General features: G+C 28.2%; 1 protein-coding gene and 1 pseudogene across 3 annotated transcripts; both read right to left on the bottom strand.

Moving 5' to 3' along the window:
* Nucleotides 1-445: 445 nt before the first annotated feature.
* LOC149889214 (uncharacterized) lies at nt 446-5,172 on the bottom strand. Of its 3 annotated transcripts, none has more exons than XM_090087998.1 (3): nt 5,154-5,172; nt 1,565-1,817; nt 446-1,323 (listed from the first exon to the last, which is right to left on the bottom strand). In XM_090087998.1, coding segments are annotated over exons 1-3 (1,116 nt in total). In that variant the 5' UTR covers nt 5,156-5,172; the 3' UTR covers nt 446-462. The 3 variants fall into 3 exon arrangements, with proteins under 3 accessions (XP_089944124.1, XP_089944123.1, XP_089944125.1); XM_090087997.1 differs by lacking the exon at nt 5,154-5,172 and adding an exon at nt 1,893-4,778; XM_090087999.1 differs by lacking the exon at nt 5,154-5,172 and adding an exon at nt 2,381-4,778.
* Nucleotides 5,173-17,306: 12,134 nt separating this feature from the next.
* On the bottom strand, nt 17,307-18,599 carry LOC149889213 (uncharacterized; annotated as a pseudogene).
* Between the last annotated feature and the right edge of the window lie 36 nt (nt 18,600-18,635).

Genomic DNA, 18,635 nt, shown 5'->3' with positions numbered 1-18,635 from the left:
GTTTACCATGCAGTTATGTTATCAAACCTTCCAGCACTACTGCAGAGAGTAACTAATGACTAACAGGTACATAAAATGTTAGTAAAGTTATAGCCTTGCATAAATGAATTTTATTTAAAAAACACATATAAATTCTGTTTAACCGTTGTTCTTTTGGTGTGACAAAATTAACAGGATACATCAATTAACGCTTAAAAGTCTAAAAAATGTTAGAGTTAAATTTGAACAAGTTTAAAATAAAAAACAAATTATAATTAGTATCTATCGTTAAGTTATATTCACGCTAATATATTAAATTATCATTTTACTATTAATACATATATTAGTAAAATAATAATTTTATATATACATACATATATATATATATATATATATATATATATATATATATATATATATATATATATATATATATATATATATATATATATATATATATATATATATATTTTAGGTTTTCAATTAGGTTTTGCAATCCATACAAAACCAGTGACCTTTAGGTTTTCTTGAAATACCAACACAATAGTAATGATACCAATATAAACAGTGATCGCACTGAATCCACTTTTGAAGTTTGTTGGTTGATTGAATTTGTTGACAGTGATAACATGGCCAACTATCGGATGAAGTGCTCTTACATCGTACTTCAATTTCTGCCCAAGCAGACTCATCAAAATATTGTTTAAGCTCATGTAAATTAGCTCTTTTATCATTAATGATATAAGGTACAGTAGGAGAAAGATCATCACTTGAGATTTTACTACCACTTTCTAATGAATTTTTTGCAATAGAATCTTCGACGAACCAAGTTAAACGAATAAAATCTTTTTCATAAACGCCAAGTTTCTCAAGAGGTTTTGTTACGTTGTAAAAAAGTCTCTGTTTTTTTACAGCTGGTCGACCTGGGGGAAAGCGCTGTGGTTTACGTAGTACAATGTCAATGTCTTCTAAAATTCTAGTGGTATACCTTTTTTCAACAGGAAGAGTCTCACAAGTGATTGTTTGAAAAGTTTTTGATGTAGTCTCAGAGTTTGTTTGTAAAGAAATTTGAGGTGACACAGGCAAAACACATTCCAATGTTGCAGATAAAGAACTTTCAGGAAATATTTCAACATTTTTCTGCAATCTTTCAACATAAAGAGTCTCAGATGTAATTGTTTGGGAAATGTTTGATGTAGTTACAAAGTTTGTTTGTAGAGAAACTTGAGGTGAAACAGGCAAAACACATTCTAATGTTGCAGAAGAACTTTCAGGAAATATTTCAGCATTTGTCTGGAAAAGATTTTCTGAAATAACATCATCTTCAGAATGGTGCTGTTGAACCTGTACAAAATTTTTAATAGCATTATGACTACAAGTCATGATGGATTGCACATAAAGAAAATAAATGTTTCAAAAAATTTCAGAGTTGAGAGAGTTACAATTAAAATTAAATTAAATTATTGCTTCCTTGACTATATTGGCCCCAGCCTTGTGCAAGTATAACTTTAACTTATTAAATAGAATTTAATATTTTAATTTATTTATTATTTATTAAATTGATTATAGATTTTATTATTTTTACCTGCAGTTCCCATTCTCCAGATAAGCATTGTTGGCAAACTGATTCCAGCCATTTAATAGCTAAATCAAACTTACTTGGTGTAAATTCAGACAAGATAGATGCCAAAGGCTGCAAATGGCTCAAAGCTGTATTATATCTTTCCTTAACAGTGGAATTGCATAATACCACTGGTTGAATTGAAAACGTCATGCATGAATTAGATAAATTATTCCCTTGGTTTACATTTGCCATTTGATGGGTAGGAACAAACCACCTAAAATTATTTTATTCATTTAAAATATTTTTTAACATACTACTACTATCAATACAAATCAAAAACAATTATTGCCTTTTATGAATAAGATCTAGATCAGATAAGTTCATATTTTTTTCTCTAATAGCAAAGATCTTATTGGGTGAAAATAGGTATTGCAGTAATGCATCACAGCCTTTTCTGCAACATTGAAATCACAAAATTTTTCATTTAGAATATCTTGCATTGTTGAAAATTATTTAAAATATAGCCTTCAAAAATATAAAAGAAAAATCTTAAAAGATATTTGAAAAAACTCTTGATAAACACACAACAAAATCATAAATTGTTTAATTGTAGTTGTCCAATTTTGAAATACAAACAATTGACTTCATACAAACTTTATATGCTTTTATGGATATAAATTTTGAATACATATTTGTTAAAAAAACATCATCAGTGAGACATGATTTAAAAATGTTTGTAAACTGTGATTAAATTTATTGTTGCTACTTCCTTGTTTAGGATTTATGTTAAATTAACTTAGTATTATATTTCAATCATCAAGGACACACTATACTCACTGATGGTGGTTCAGAGATGGTGATTTCGGAGATGGAGATGGTGTTTCGGAGAGCCTTATAAATAATGGCTAGTATCGCTTGACAGGAATGCATCATTGCTATCTGTATCACACCCTGTTGCCTACACCATTTTAATTATTTTAAATGATTATTGCAACAAAACAGACCTCACTGCAAAAAGGTTGAATATCCAAACTTTTTCCAAATTTTCGCAAACACATATAATAAAAAAAAAAGTGGAAAAGAAGACACTTATACACAAATAATATACACAATAATCATATTGCTGTAGTTGACTTGTTTTTAAGTGAATCCAAGTGTTTCCAGAATGACTAAAGACTCCTGGTGGTACAGAGCTCAAATCATCTCTCCATTGCAAACATCAAAGTTCATGTTTTGGAGTTGAAGGACTGAGAGAGATAAGAGATGTAAAGGGCTGAGAAAGGCAAGATCTGGTCTATATCTTGTATGATTTGCTATGCCTTGTATGATTTGCCTTCATAGGGAAAGTAAGAAATGAATGTAAGAAATGTTACTCAGAAGAATGTAAAAAATAAAAGAAAGAAATGTTACTCAGATTTAAAACACCCATGCCTTGGGGCTCTTGTTGAGTAAAAGCTAGAGAGTATATCAATAAAAGTATTCATTTTGGGCAGGCATAAACTGCATCAAGCAACTATTTTGTAGAAGTTTCTAATCATGTCTCACTCTATCCCATGGTTTTCACCTTCCAAAGGAATTTCAATTTTTATTTGTAAAATGTTTCTTTCATTATCTTTTTTAACAAGAACAATCTAGAGAACAAAAAATTTTTTTTTCTCTAGATTGTTCTTTAATGAAACATTTTGCAATATATATAAAAGATGAAACCTTTTGCAATGTCTTTGACACTATTTAATTTAGGAATTAAATTTAGGGCTATTTAATTTAGGAACTAAATAGTGTGAAAGACATTTCAAAAGTTCTCATTTTTAAACTAAAAAAAAGCCAAAGGTTATTGTCAAAAATTACTAATTTAAATAGTGTTGCTTGCATTGTTGGTAGTGACAAAAACAAAGTAAAAAAGTAAACTTTATGCAAGAAAAGATAAAGTAAAAGTTAAGAAAAAGTTGAATTCTCTCCTGTTTTCAAGTTTTTCTAAATCATACGATTTGCAATTAAAAAATTACAAATTGAATGATTTAGGAAAACATGAGAACAGAAGAGAATTCCAACCTTTAATGCACAAAAAAAAATAATGGATGAATAAAGATTTTTAGCGCGCAAAGGAACAGATACAGTAGGTATATGCAAATTTGCTAAATGACAACTAATGTCAGATTGAGTTACAGTTGGTGGAATAAAAGAAGATAGCTTGCTGAACGTTTTTTACCTTGTCTAGAAGAGAAAGTGAATCATTAGAAGAACACGCCCAAATGTGACAATTGTCTTCCATAGTGGTACAAATAAGATATTTATAAAGGTAGAGAATGGAATATGGTGTAAGAAAATGGTGAGCACAATTAAAAGTTTTAAACTTTGCTTAGTAAAATTTCACAATTAGGAGTTGAAATTTTCGCTAAATAAAAACTTTGTTTGCTTAAAGATTAACCAATTTGAAGTAACATTAAAAGTTCTTTGTGTTTAATAGATAGCATAGAAATTTTATCCTATCTATTAAACATAACTAAAATGGTGAGCACAATTAAGAGTTAGCCATAGCAGATACTTTGTAATGATTTGTAAATAAGATTTATGACTCATTAACTCAGGAAGATGAAAATTAGAGGACTCAGTAAAAGTGTTTCCATAAATCAACAAAAGGTATCTACAACTTTGTGATAGTTATTAGCTGTAAACAACTGACTTTTGTTAGGAACAAAAATCACCAGTCACATTTAGCCAAAAGCTGTCACAGAGGAGAAACGATGTTCAAGGCCTGCCTGATCTTTTAAATGTAATCCTTCACCAAACTGCACACAAAAAAGCACTAGCAGAGACATCATCTATGCTGAACATGGCACTGTTAATATTTATCCAGTGCTCATCATCATAAGCAGGAAATGATGTAACACAAGTTTACATCTATGGCAGCCAAATAAATAAAGAAGGGTCTTATTAAAGTTTTTTCAAAAGAAGTACTTCTACAAGACAGTAGTCAGGTGCAATTAAAACATGTTTAACATGAGTACTTTTTCTGAGATACCATCTCTAGCTTCTCCTCAACCAAGAACTCTAAGGCAAGGGGTATTTTATATCAGAGTTAACTTCCCCTACCTTTACTTATAAAAGCAAACTCTAAAAGGCAGCAGGATGTGTAACATCTAGTAAAACCACGTGGCATGGTTGTACTGGACTAGATATTACCAGTAGCAGGGTGATCATTATGACCTGACCGAACATTTATTGCAAAAAAATCAATTAAAATATATATAAATATATATATATATATATATATATATATATATGTATATATATATATATATATATATATATATATATATATATATATATATATATATATATATATATATATATATATATATAAGTTTAAGCAAACGAAGTTATACTAAAGGTTCTTTGTGTTTAATAGATAGGGTAAAATTTTTATGCTATCTATTAAACACAAAGATTTTTTAATATAACTTTGTTTGTTTAATCTTTAAGCAAACGAAGTTTTTATTTAGCGAAAATTACTTAAACCTTTTAAAAACAAAGCAAATATTTGCACAAATACTTGTTTTGTTAACTTTGATTGACAATATATGTCAATGAATATTAAAATTAATCTTACATTAATCGATTGTCAGTATATTACAAATACTCATACACAAATACTACATACAACACTTGTCTCCAATATTCTTTAAATTTTTTAAACGTCGATTAGTTCACTAAGAAATACGTCATTTTCACGGAAAATAGCCAACATTGCTTCTTAATTTCCGTGAATTTTCACGGAAAATATAATTTACGCTTTAAATCGAGAATTAAAAATGGTGGATGAAATTTTTGAACTTAGCGATGTTTTTAAGGTTCTTTTCTTCAAGGGCCAGTTCAATGAGGCCCTGCGGTGCGTTTTTTCGTCCCATCTGAAAGCACAACAAATTCTGCGCGCGCATCAAAAATAATATTAATATAAACATAATAAATAGGGCCAGTAAAAATCGGCCCAGCCGCTATTGGCAATGAATTAAAACAACGCTACAATACTTTGAATAAATTGCAAATAAACATATTACTTATAAATTAATATAGTTTAAAATTAGAACTAACTTAGAACTATTTATTTTTATAAAACCTGTCTGCAAATAGTTTAGGCTAATAGTTGCATATTTATATATATATATATATATATATATATATATATATATATATATATATATATATATATATATATATATATATATATACACATAATTACATTACCAAATATTTTATATTTTATCTTAAATAAATATAAGTGGGGCCGGGCCGCTATGGCCCCTAATGACGAGCCGCCACTGTATATATATTACTTTAATATATATATGTGTGTATAAAAGATTTATACATCGCTCATGTATATATGTGTGTGTGTGTATAAAAGAAATATAAACTGCCTATGTGTGTGTAAATATATATATATATATATATATATATATATATATATATATATATATATATATATATATATACATATATATATATATACACACACACACACACACACAAATATAATTAAAACATTTCTTATACAATGATACCTTTCTAAATAGATTCACAAGTATTTGCCTATCTTTAGCATGAACACTATTTTCTTTTTTCAAAAGCCAGTTCCACTCAGCCTGTGCTACATGAAACTGACAAAGTGACTGATGAGTACCTGGCCATACCACTTTTATAGCATCTTTCTCGGCTTTACTGTCGTCAGTCATTGCTAAATCTGGATACTATTATAAAACGAACAAAGTTCATTTTCATTCTACTTTTTAAGTTAAAAAAATTCTATTAAGTTGAGAATTATTAGAAAACAAAGAGTATTGTTAAAGATCAAGAAACGGTTGACTGAAGACTTGAAAAGTTGTGGAGCAGTGACCATGATAGTATTTTTGTAAAGTAAAACTTAAGCTCTCAGACTTGACTCTTCATTCAGCAAAGTTGCATCCTTTTACTTTATCTGTCTCTACTCTTGGATGCTTTTTTTTAGTTTTTAGTTTTGTTTTTTTTGTTGATAACAAGTAAAAGTTAATAAACCGTTGGGTCTTAATATACATGGAGCGTGTTGAAAAAATTTTTAAATTATAATAAGCCACTGCCAGCTTCAAGATTTAACAAGAATCACCCTGGAATTCGTTCTTATACTATAAATATATAGACTAAAAGGAAAATAAACTTGCAAAAGTTAATAATCTTTTAGGGATATCAATTTAAGTAAATTTGTAATCACATAACTTAGGGACGAGGGGCGTTATAATTTATAATATCGAAACTTAATAATTAAAATAACAAAGTCATAGTTTGCAGTAACTTTTGTTTTAACTGGATTGCTGGTTTTTTATACTTTTTTGTTTAACATTAGAAATAATGTATTATGTGAACAAACTATTACTTAATATAAGTTATAACTATTACTAAATATACTTTTGTTTTAAGAATAATATTTGTTTATTAGGAACTAATTTTCTTAATATTGTGATAATCTTTAATTTATTATCATTATTATCTTTAATAATTGAGTTTTATTATTTGAAATAGAAGGCTACACTTTTTTTTGAGTTTAAAAATTAAAAGAATTGAGGAGATTTTAAAGGACTTTTCAGGAGATTTTACCAAAAAACTTGGAAAAATGAAAACAAAAAATTAGGATTATTTATGAGGATTTTAAAAGTTTTTTAACTGAACTTAAATATTATTCAACAATTTTAATTAAAAATTTGAAAGTTAAAGTTGAATGTTCGAAAGTAAACTTTAAGTTCAAAAAACAAGCTTAAATTAGTAGATTGTAGGAGTATTTTTGAAAATCAAGTATATTTCAGGAGAATTTAGATCTTTTATTAAGAGAAATGACCACCCTGAATTGAGATTGAAATTGTTAGTTATTAATAATAAAATTTATTGTTATACTATATAATTATACTTCTTCGTATTTATTAGTTGTTATCATTAAGAATAAAATAAACTATAATCATATTATCAAATACAATAATCATACCTGACAGATCAATCTGATTGATCAAAGCACTTAAGAAGTTATTTTAATGATTAGAATAACTTTTTAAGCAAATTCTTCTTAATAAGAATAAGTTAATTTCATTAAAAAGAATAATAAACTTTGAACATTTGTTATCGTAGATTTCTTTTGATTAATTAATTTATCGTTTGGATTTTTACAACAAAAAAAAACTGCAACACTCGCCAAGATTTCACTAGACTTGCTGTCTTGAAAAACAATATAATACTTTACGCTTAAAAACTACTTGCCAAACATGACTGCTTAATTCAAAAATTCTGAAGCATGGCATATGTTTTCTTTTTTTAAACAAACGCGCGTAAGCCTCTCTTTCAAAACCAACGAATCAGATTGCGCTATTCTAAGGTATCGCTGAGCCTGTATAGGGTTTCAAAATATGCAACCGGTACTGATGCATACATGTTTCCATTGTGTAATAATACAACCTTCAAACTTCAAGCTAATAGTTCATGCAGCATTTATAAAATAAAAGCATACAGTAGCAAAATGGTTATTACATGTTTTAGCTGCTTACCATACAGTTGTGTTATAAACCCTCTAGCACACTGCATAAGGAAACTAAGAACTAAAAGGTACATATCAAACAAACCTGTACAATACATTAAAACATAATTGATTATATACCTTTTTTAAGTAGTCTGGAAGTTTTTAAAATCTTTTAGGAAAAGAATTTTCTTTTAATCTAACAGTTTGTCCAGTTCTGTCAATATCTTTTTCTAAAAAGTGATCAGAACATATCAAACTGCTACTACTTGGACTCCATTCTAGGCGGTGTATTTTGATGGTCCATTCTTTTCTTTTTTCAGTGTTTGAAGGAAATCTGAATAAAATTAGTAGGAAAAATAACATTTGATATTTTATTAAGTTTGTTATACTTTTTGCACAACTGATATTATTTAAATCCATTTCTTCACATTGCAAGCAAACTAACAGATGTCAATAAATTTTAAAATATTTTTATTTTTAAAAGTAATTAAGAAAGTCACCTATAAAATGTTCTAGGAAACTTTCGTTTTAAAGATGATTCATCATCAGAGATTCCATCGCTATCACTTCTTTTACTGTCGCTATGATTTCTTTTATTGCAACCAAATGCAAAATACAGTGTCCCTCGCTTTTTGGAGTTTTCTCCTGACATTTATATAATAAATATTGAAATTATTTTATTAAAAAATAATTATCATTATTTGAAAAAAAAATAATAATAACTTTCCTTACATTCATCCTATGTTAAATATAAAAAAATATAAAGATAAACCATCAAAATAAAGAAATAGCTTGTTCACCTTTCAATATATTAACTAAATAATTTTTCTCCGTCGGTCTTCCTAATATGGCGCTGGCAAAATTATTTTGGCTTCAAAAATTACGCTATTTTCTTAGGAGATGCGCTATCCAGTTATATAGATCAGTGATTTTGTTATTTGCTTAGATATTATCTTGATTATCTAGATATTGTTTATATATATATATATATATATATATATATATATATATATATATATATATATATATATATATATATATATATATATATATATATATATATACAGCTGCGGACAAAACTACGTGAACGATTGCAAATAGTTTTTTTTAATGAAATTTTCAACGTCTTAAAATAAGTTTATAGTTTAATACTATATATGGTTGGATAGAGCGTTTTTTGCTCTATAAGACTGTGTAAAGTGTATTCTCTAATAATTTGTTTAAAATTAAACATATCTAAATGTTCAAAAAGCATCAAATATTTTGCGCGACAAAACCACGTGAACGATTATACAAACGTAAAAGAATAATTCTACTAACATCAACAAATAATAGATTCTAAAAAAAAACAAACATTAATATTTAGTTGCATAGCCTTTAGAATCGATAACGGCCTTGCACCGTCTTGGCATAGATTCTACAAGAGTTTCTAGTAACTGTTTTGGTAATGCCTCCCATTCATACTGTACAGCTCGAAAAAGTTCATCCGGTTTTTGAAATTTGCGACCTCCCAAGCGTCGCTCAACTTCAATCCATAAATTTTCGATTGGATTTAAGTCGGGAGATTGGGCAGGCCACTTCAAAACCGTTATGCTATTATTTATGAGCCAATTTTTTACAGTCAAAGCTGTATGTTTAGGGTCATTATCATGTTGATAAACCCAATTGTGAGGCATTTTTTCTAAAGCGTGTGGCAACATTTGATTAGATAATATTTCCCTGTACTGTAGTTGGTCCATTATACCGTTTACACGGTACGACGGACCAATTCCAGCCCAGGAGAAACACTCCCAAACCATTATATTGCCACCCCCAAATTTTACAGTTAACATAACCTCGACCGCCTAACATAACCTCGACCGTCGCTGCAAACCATGTTAAATTTACTTTCATCCGACCAAAAAACTGTTTTCCAATTTTCAACCGTCCAGTTTAAGTGATCTTTAGCGAACTGTAGGCGATCTTTGACGTGCCTGGGCTTAAGGAATGGTTTCTTTGCAGGTCTGCGCCCATAAAGACCTCCTTCGTTTAAACGCCTTTGAATCGTTCGTGTGCTAACGTTTTCCATGCCTGTTTGCAGACGAATTTCAGAAGCTGTCAAATGTGGATTCTCAAGAGATTTTCGCACAATTTTTCGTTCAGTACTAAAAATAAAATGTTAAACATTAAAATTAACATTAACATTAATATTATTAAGATTAAATATTTAAAAAAATAAAATTAAAGGAATATTACCGCTTATCCGTAATACGTGGACGACCACCTTTCTTAACGATCTTTTTGCTCTTTTCTCGGTGTATAATTTTATGTATTCCACCTTTTGACATCTTCACATGAGCTGCAATTTGCCCAATGGACCATTTTTCTTCTTTGCGCAAACGCAAAACATAGCTTTCAATTTTTGAATCAGTTTGACGAACCATTATAGTTTAATTTTTTTAAATTTTTTGATGTTAAACAGAATAATCTTGAGAAAATTAAATGATTGTAAGTTCTTAGAATAACAAAACCACATGAACGATTATTAAAAGCACTGATTTCGATGTGAATATAATATAATTTGCATCAAAAATGACGCTTTTATAAATCGTTCACGTGGTTTTGTCGCGCAAAATATTTGATGCTTTTTGAACATTTAGATATGTTTAATTTTAAACAAATTATTAAAAAAACGCTCTATCCGACCATATATAGTGTTAAACTATAAACTAATTTTAAGACATTGATAATTTCATTTAAAAAAACTATTTGCAATCGTTCACGTAGTTTTGTCCGCAGCTGTATATATATATATATATATATATATATATATATATATATATATATATATATATATACACACACACACACATATATATATATTAATTTTTTTATATATATATATATAAAATTATTCTCAAAAAAATAAATTGTAATATTTATATATGTAATGTAATAATAAATAAAATAACAAATAATTATTCTCAAAATAAAAAATCTCGTAACATTGTGCACAATAGCCACATTTAGATACGCAGGGATTCGTTTCGTATAGATACCGCATTTCAAAATAATTTTGAGTATTTTTAAGATGACTTTCATTGACAATTTTCCATGTTTTGAAATGATTGCAGCATATTGTACAATTCTAAAATATTATTTTATGATTAAATTAAGAATAACATACTTAACTTATGTTTGTATATTATTTATTTACGGCAGGATTGGCTGATCTAGATGCTGTATAACATCCTTCACAGTGCACAAAACTACATCCACGTCCTTCATTACAAGCTGAATTAATTTGATGTAGATCGCTGTTAAACAAGAATCCGCATTTTGAACAAACTCCTCTTTTGTGACACTGAAGAAAATATTGTCTTGCAACTTGGCTGAGCTCGACAGATGGGGTTCCGTTAGATTGTGCTGGTAGCAGCACAACAAAATGGCTGTGAAGGCCACGGTTGCATCCTTCATGGCTAACGTAGTACACAATCCGTCCAAGTCCAAATAAGGTTAAGTCATTAACATGCTGATTACTACTACAAGATATCGGCGTAACTCCAATTTTTCCAGTTGTTGTAATCGATGGAAAGTTGATAGTATTCGCACAGGTGTTGAGATATATATAGAACATTATTTTTAAAATAAAAAATCTCGTAACATTGTGCACAATTGCCACATTTAGATACGCAGGGAGTCGTTTCGTATAGATACCGCATTTCAATATATTTTTGAGTATTTTGAAGATGATTTTCATTGACAATATTCCATGTTTTGAAATGATTGCAGCATATTGTACAATTCTAAAATATTATTTTATGATTAAATTAAGAATAACATACTTAACTTACATTTGTATATTATTTACTTACGGCAGGATTGGCTGATCTAGATGCTGTATAACATCCTTCACAGTGCACAAAACTACATCCACGTCCTTGATTACAAGCTGAATTAATTTGATGTAGATCGCTGTTAAACAAAATTCCGCAATTTGAACAAACTCCTCTTTTGTGACACTGAAGAGAATATTGTCTAGCAACTTGGCTGAGCTCGACAAATGGGGTTCCGTTTGATTGTGCTGGTAGCAGCACAACAAAATGGCTCTGAAGGCCACGGTTGCATCCTTCATGGTTAACGTTGTACAAAATCCGTCCAAGTCCAAATAAGGTTTAGTTATTAACATGATGATTACTACTACAAGATATCGGCGTAACTCCAATTCTTCCAGTTGTTGTAATCGATTTAAAGATACTCGAGTCTTGCTTAGACATTTCATCAAATGCTTGTTTATTTTTTAAAGCATTAGTATGTCTATGCGTATTAAAGTGAGCGTTTGCACGCTCCGTGAGGTGACCCTGTCGGCATATCTAGTATTGTAATTACTCGGAGTATTGATCGCGTATAACATACCGCCGTTGATACCAGAAAAAAACGCATTTACTTTTAAGTTTCGAATTCGAGTTCAATACTACTTATTTATCAAAAATGCGTATCATTTTATATTTGATCGAAATCGGGTACGATATACATCGATATATTTGAGCGAAATCGGGTACGATATATCGTCCGCTCGGAATGCAAGTGTCGTATACGACACTGTTTAAATTGAGAATTTTGCATTCAAAGATTAAAGTAAAAAAACTCTTTATGTAAATTTAATTACAAGTTGAAATTTAACAAAGTTGACTAAAATCAATATAAGTTTTTGTTTAAATTGTCAAAAAAGCAAACAAAAAAAAAACTTCCCCTGTAACTTTGAGCACGATTTTTCAAATACGACAAATGTATTTCGAAATCAGTACAATTTGTCGGAATACAATTGTCATAGATGCAATTAATTTGATAGTAGGTGAATTAAGGTTAAAATTACTTATGTTGTAACTAACAATGACTTATAGCATTAATATAATTTTAGATTGACTGTCTCTCGCATTTTTTTTCTTTAATTCATTCCCGGTAACCAATTTATCGGCATTATATTCAGAAATATACAGTTTTCAATCTTCAAGCTCCTTATATAAAAATTAATAAGCTTCTTATACAAATATACTTATTGATAAATTGAGTATGATGTAAGGTTTCATTTACTCAATTTATAAATAACTAAATATTCACAATTTTTTCTTTTTTTACATTAAGCAATTTTTATTAACATTACTTATTTTTGAATAATTAAAAATAAAATAGCTAATTTATCACACATATCTTTTAATTTGTCTGTGAAAAATGATATAAATAAGTTAAACCTTAAATTTAAAAAACAACCATTTTTCATTATTGTACCTTTTTTTTTATAACAAAGAAATAAATATATAGAATGTTTATGAAAACATTTTACAAAGTGATATAATTAAATGTTCAGGCTTTGTGACTTAAAAAGAGTATTATAAAATTCAAGATCATCGCTAACAAAATATTTTACCATTGACTCAAGGTCATTAATTTTTTTTATCTGAGAGCAAAAAACGTGTTGAATCATTTTTTAATGGAGGAAATTCTTTCAGAACTTTAACTTTCTGCTTATTTTTTCTCTGAGGGGTACCTTTTACCAATATTTCTTCAATTAACGTACCAAAGAACGATTTTTTGAATTTAATATGAAAAGGTAGATGTTTTTCATGACACATTAGTTTTACCTTTGCAAAAGGCACTTTATGGAAATTTAAAGACTTTGAAGCAAGTTTGAAGTTTTTGAAGTCGTCTTTGTACATTTGTATGACTTTCAATTCTACTCCAGAGGCTTTTTCAATAGATGACAGTAACTTGAATAAGGTAGGAGGGCTGTAAATCTATTGTATTGGAAACTATTTATCAAACTGCTTGTTAAAAGTAGAAAAATTATTGTTATTAAAACAGTAACTTAGAGTATTATAAAAAAACAATGCATAAATACAGTTGATGTAAAAATAAATAAAAGGTAATAATAATGAAAGAAATTTCAAAAGCTTATTTAGAATGTAAAAATAATGATCTCTTTAAAATTATTTGAACACAAGACGTATTGTAATGAAATCTTTGTACACAAGTATTTTATATTTGCTTTTCATTGCTAGGAGAAATTATAGTAGTAGAAAAAGATGAATAAGTAGGACCTTCCACTACATATCCAGGAGTTTCTTCCTCCATTTGCTGGTTTAGCTCCAATACTATTGGTATCGGATTATCAGCATCAGAAGCCATAAAATACTCCAAATTTGTTATGAAATATTCCGTGTTTGTTACTTATCTTTACAAACAAACGATATATTTATAAATACTGTTTAGTTCTTTTAATTACGAGAAATAATTTTTATTTACTGAACATTTCGATTCAATTAAAAGAAAAGAAAACAATTCAATATTAAAAAACAAATGGGATGTATTATTTTTATTTACAAAAAACACATGTTAAAAGTAAACAAATGAACGGAATATACGTAGTTAAATCTAAAGTCACGTGAGCAAATAGAACGCTACTATTGGTCTACGCTAAGTACAACAAATGCACCTCGAGCGTCTCGTATAAAAAGTTCATTTACGACATATGAACTACTGAACTATATTGGAAAAAAATTTAATTGAGCTATCGGATAATTTTTTGTAAAATAAGTCCACAAAAAATAGGTAGTTCGCATATGTAAGTCATTTTTTTCAAAAATGTCGAATACGACACTTGTATTCCGAGCTGACGATATATTGTTCTGCTAAAGCTGTATCACATATCTTTAGAACAATTTTTACTTAGTATCAGTGCAATATTTTTTTTTTTTTTTTTTTTTTCAGATATAGGTTATATATAGAGTTTTTTGTTCTGTTTTAGAAAGTTTAGAAAAATAAATTAAAATTTCGAGCCAACATTGACATGTTATTGTTGCTAAACGTTAAATTTTGTGATAAGGATTGCAGTTTTTCTATCTGTTTTTTGTTCAATAAGTATTTGATTTAAATTAAATATGATTATAGTTTGATATTCTATTACTAAGTATGTCTTTATATATGAATCTATATGAATCTTTTTAGATTTTCCATGTTATTTTTAAATTTTTTGTTCGCGCATTTTAAGTTATATATGTTGATAGTTTGTATATATGTTTATATTATGTTCAAAGTTAAAAAGTTTTTGATAAATATTTGTATGTGGTAATATGTGTTAAATAATTGTTTTATAAATGTGTTTTTAAAATAGTATAAAATGTATCTATTGTGTCTATAAATATTATATTAGGTGTTTATTTATGTTATATAAAGTTAAATAAATATGTTTTATATTTAGTATATATGTTTATATTATGTTGTTTACAAGTTTTCAAAGTGTGTAACTTGGCAAACGTGTTGAGCAAGATTTTGCGTAAAGTTGTTATTTATGTTACTAATGTTGTTACATTTGGCTGACCTTTATTTTGGTGTCTATTGTTAAAAATTATAAGTGGTTTTATTATTGAAACTCACTGCTTTTAATCATTTACTAAAAGGCACTCAAGAAAAATCATTTTGCCGTATATACATTTTGTTTATATCTCAATTTGAATTTTTAGAACCATGACGTACAAACATGAGTTGTTTTTTAAAAGCTAACATGAAATAACAATATTTAACAACTACTCTCTTATGACATCTTATCTATATCAGATATATTTATTTATGATTCCTTCATGGTGTTTTTATTTGTATTTACTTATCCACTTATCCGTTACATTTTTTCGTTTCAGATTTGTCATATGATGGGTTTATACGATATAAAAGAGCGAATATATGTAAATTTGTGATTTTTTTTAAAACATCTGCTAATAATTAGTCCAGTCAACGTTCAAACTTCAATGTTGCATGTCATTTTCAAGGAGTTACTAGGCTTTTCTAAATGTGTTTCTTATTCACATGGTTTTACAAGCAAGGTCTGCAAGCCAAATTTTATTTTTAGCCTTTAAAGAGAATTGGCGTTATTCTTTGTTTAATTCAATTTGCTTAAATATAGTAGTTCTATTAAATAAACGTTTGTTTGTTCTTGGTTTTTTACTTATCTGTTTTCAGATTCTTATAAACTAGGCAACTCAACTAAGCAAGTTTTGTTTTATTTTCTAGTGCAATTGGAAAGAGCTGAAAGTTTTTTTTTAAAGCAATTGAAAAGAACTGAAGTGTTTTTTAGTTACTTCACACAGTGTAACTGATACTGATTTGAGTAAGTTTACCATTTTGTTTTATTTTAAATTGGATTTATTTTAAATTTGATATATACTTTATGTATTTAACACGGAAAACTGACTGTAATCTGTTGACATGAAAGTTTATAAACATAAATCTGCCTATATTTCAGTATATTTTCTATTTCTCTTGATCTAAATAAATATTCTTTCTTAGAAAAAATAACAGAATAGAAAAAATAAAAAAATTCCTTTAGAAAGTAGTTCAAAAAAAAAAGGATGATATTTTTCCATTGTGCATTGCAGTCTAGATTCTTTGTTGAATTAAAAATAATTGATGTAAATAAATATTGTTTAATATTTTTGATAAACGACTTATGTATATAAACATAAAAAAAGATGTGGACTTCAATAAATCTTAAGTTTAAATAAAGTCTTTAATTAGAAAAGATCACAATATTTAAGATTCCTTTACGTTCATTTATTCAGTTTTAACAATAGTAAGATTACTGGAAATATGTTTAATGATAATAGTGAAATTGAAATAGATAGTATTAGGCTCAACGAAGTTATTAATGTAAATGCTAATAGGCAACTTGAAAACAGTTGTCAAATGAAAAAAATAGATCTAGGCCGGATGAAATTAATCGTTGTTGAAATGTAAGAAATGCTGCTCGGAGAGCAGAAAACTTACTTTACAGAATTCAGTGTCAAGCAGTGTTAATGCCTGTTAATTTGATTTTACTTTAGACACTTTAGAGCAAAGCAAAGTATGAGTTTAACTATTTATAGTAACAATTAACACTTTTAAATTTAAATAATTTAAATTTTTTTACAACTTCTATCATAATCATGTTCTTTTTTTCATTTTTTTCGTTTTAAAACTTTTGGCATGCAGTGTGTGTGTGTGTGTGTGTGTGTGTGTGTGTGTGTGTGTGTGTGTGTGTGTGTGTGTGTGTGTGTGTGTGTGTGTATGAGTTTAATAAAAGGATATAAGAGTTCTTAAAGAGTTTTGATATATTTAACAGTGACAATTTTAAATGCTTTTAAATTAGCTTACCTGTTCAATTTAATTTTTGATAATTGTATCTTGGAAATTTGACAAAAACGCAGCTACTGAAATAATTTAATTTAGAGAACCTATCATGTTCATAGGGATAACATAATCAAATATATGACAATACTTTAACCTCTGTATCATTCTCTCCACATGGATTCTTTCATTTGCAATTTGTTGACTTAAAACTGTTGATTCAATAGTAAATTGTTCTCTACCCCTTAAAAATGGTGGTAAAACAAGATTAACATCAAGTGATCTGAGGTATTCTGCCACTGTAAAGCCACTGTCACTTTTTTCCCTTTCACCTGGATTCCATGTTGCTTGACTTAAAATTCCACTTTTAATAACATTTTCTTTGTCAGAAATACTCCCTGGGTAAGTATTTGAAATGAATGTAAATCCTCTCCCAGGTGCAATTCCTACTAAAACTTAAACTGTTATGTGACTTTTGTTATCTGAATACATAATTTTTTCCGTAAATAAATTAGATGGTGTTTCCACTTTAAACTCTACACAATCAATTATACACTTTACAGTTGGGAACTTTTCCTTCATTGATTGCGGCATTGTTTTCGTAACTTTCTCCTTACTAGGCCATATGCAGATTGATCCAAGTCCTACATACATAAAACTTATCCATGAATTTATAGTATTTGAGACTGTTCCTCCTGAAATATTGTATAAAAACAAGAAATGAAGATCGAAATTCATGCGTAAACGTGTCAGAACATGTTAAAATAAATGCATCAAGTGGCTTTAATGCTCTTGGACGTAAGGTGGATGAACTTATTTCAGTTTTTTGGATGTTGTATAAAATTATGTCTTCCATTTTCACTAGGATCTAAAATTTCTAAAACAACTTTTAAAATGTTAATTGATGGAAACCCAGTATAATGATAACAACTTTATCATTTTCCATAATATGATCAGTGAAACAAATGCAACGTACACCTAGAAATTCATTACTCCTTTCTAAATCAACCTTTAATATGTGGTTCTTCTTTTCCAGTTCATTTATGCGCTTTTTTTAATCATTTCTTTCATCTTCTACTTATTCACCTTCAGCAATATCAATTTTAAATTCTACTTCTATTACTGGGATTAAAAAATAATGTCGATAAAGAGGAATTTACTTCATTTACCGGCGGTAAATGTTGATGCAGACGAATCGTCATCGAAATTTTGAAGTTGAGACCTGCATATTTTCTTTAAACATTGTCAGAAACTTGGTGGTTTTCTAGATGTATCTGCCACTGAAAAGTTATTCTATAAATGCAGTATCGGCCTAGCACCTTTTATAAGTCTTATCCGTGTAACACCAGGGGTTCTTGAAAGAAGAGACATGCAATAAACAAACATTTCTTCTAAAAAAACATCTCTGAGTCATTAAGATTT

This window comes from Hydra viridissima, unplaced genomic scaffold (assembly GCF_058129835.1).
Source record: "Hydra viridissima isolate aposymbiotic clone 2 unplaced genomic scaffold, HvirCarnegie_v1 scaffold_5, whole genome shotgun sequence".
Taxonomy (NCBI): Eukaryota; Metazoa; Cnidaria; class Hydrozoa; order Anthoathecata; family Hydridae; genus Hydra; species Hydra viridissima.
This window is presented reverse-complemented; position numbering and strand designations above follow the sequence as displayed.

Coding starts and splice junctions, on each gene's coding strand:
- LOC149889214 (XM_090087997.1), bottom strand. CDS start 1,927: ATGAACTTATCTGATCTAGATCTTATTCATAAAAG. Junction 1,818..1,892: donor CTAGATCTTATTCATAAAAG/GCAATAATTGTT, acceptor AAATAATTTTAG/GTGGTTTGTTCCTACCCATC. Junction 1,324..1,564: donor CTGGAGAATGGGAACTGCAG/GTAAAAATAATA, acceptor AATTTTGTACAG/GTTCAACAGCACCATTCTGA.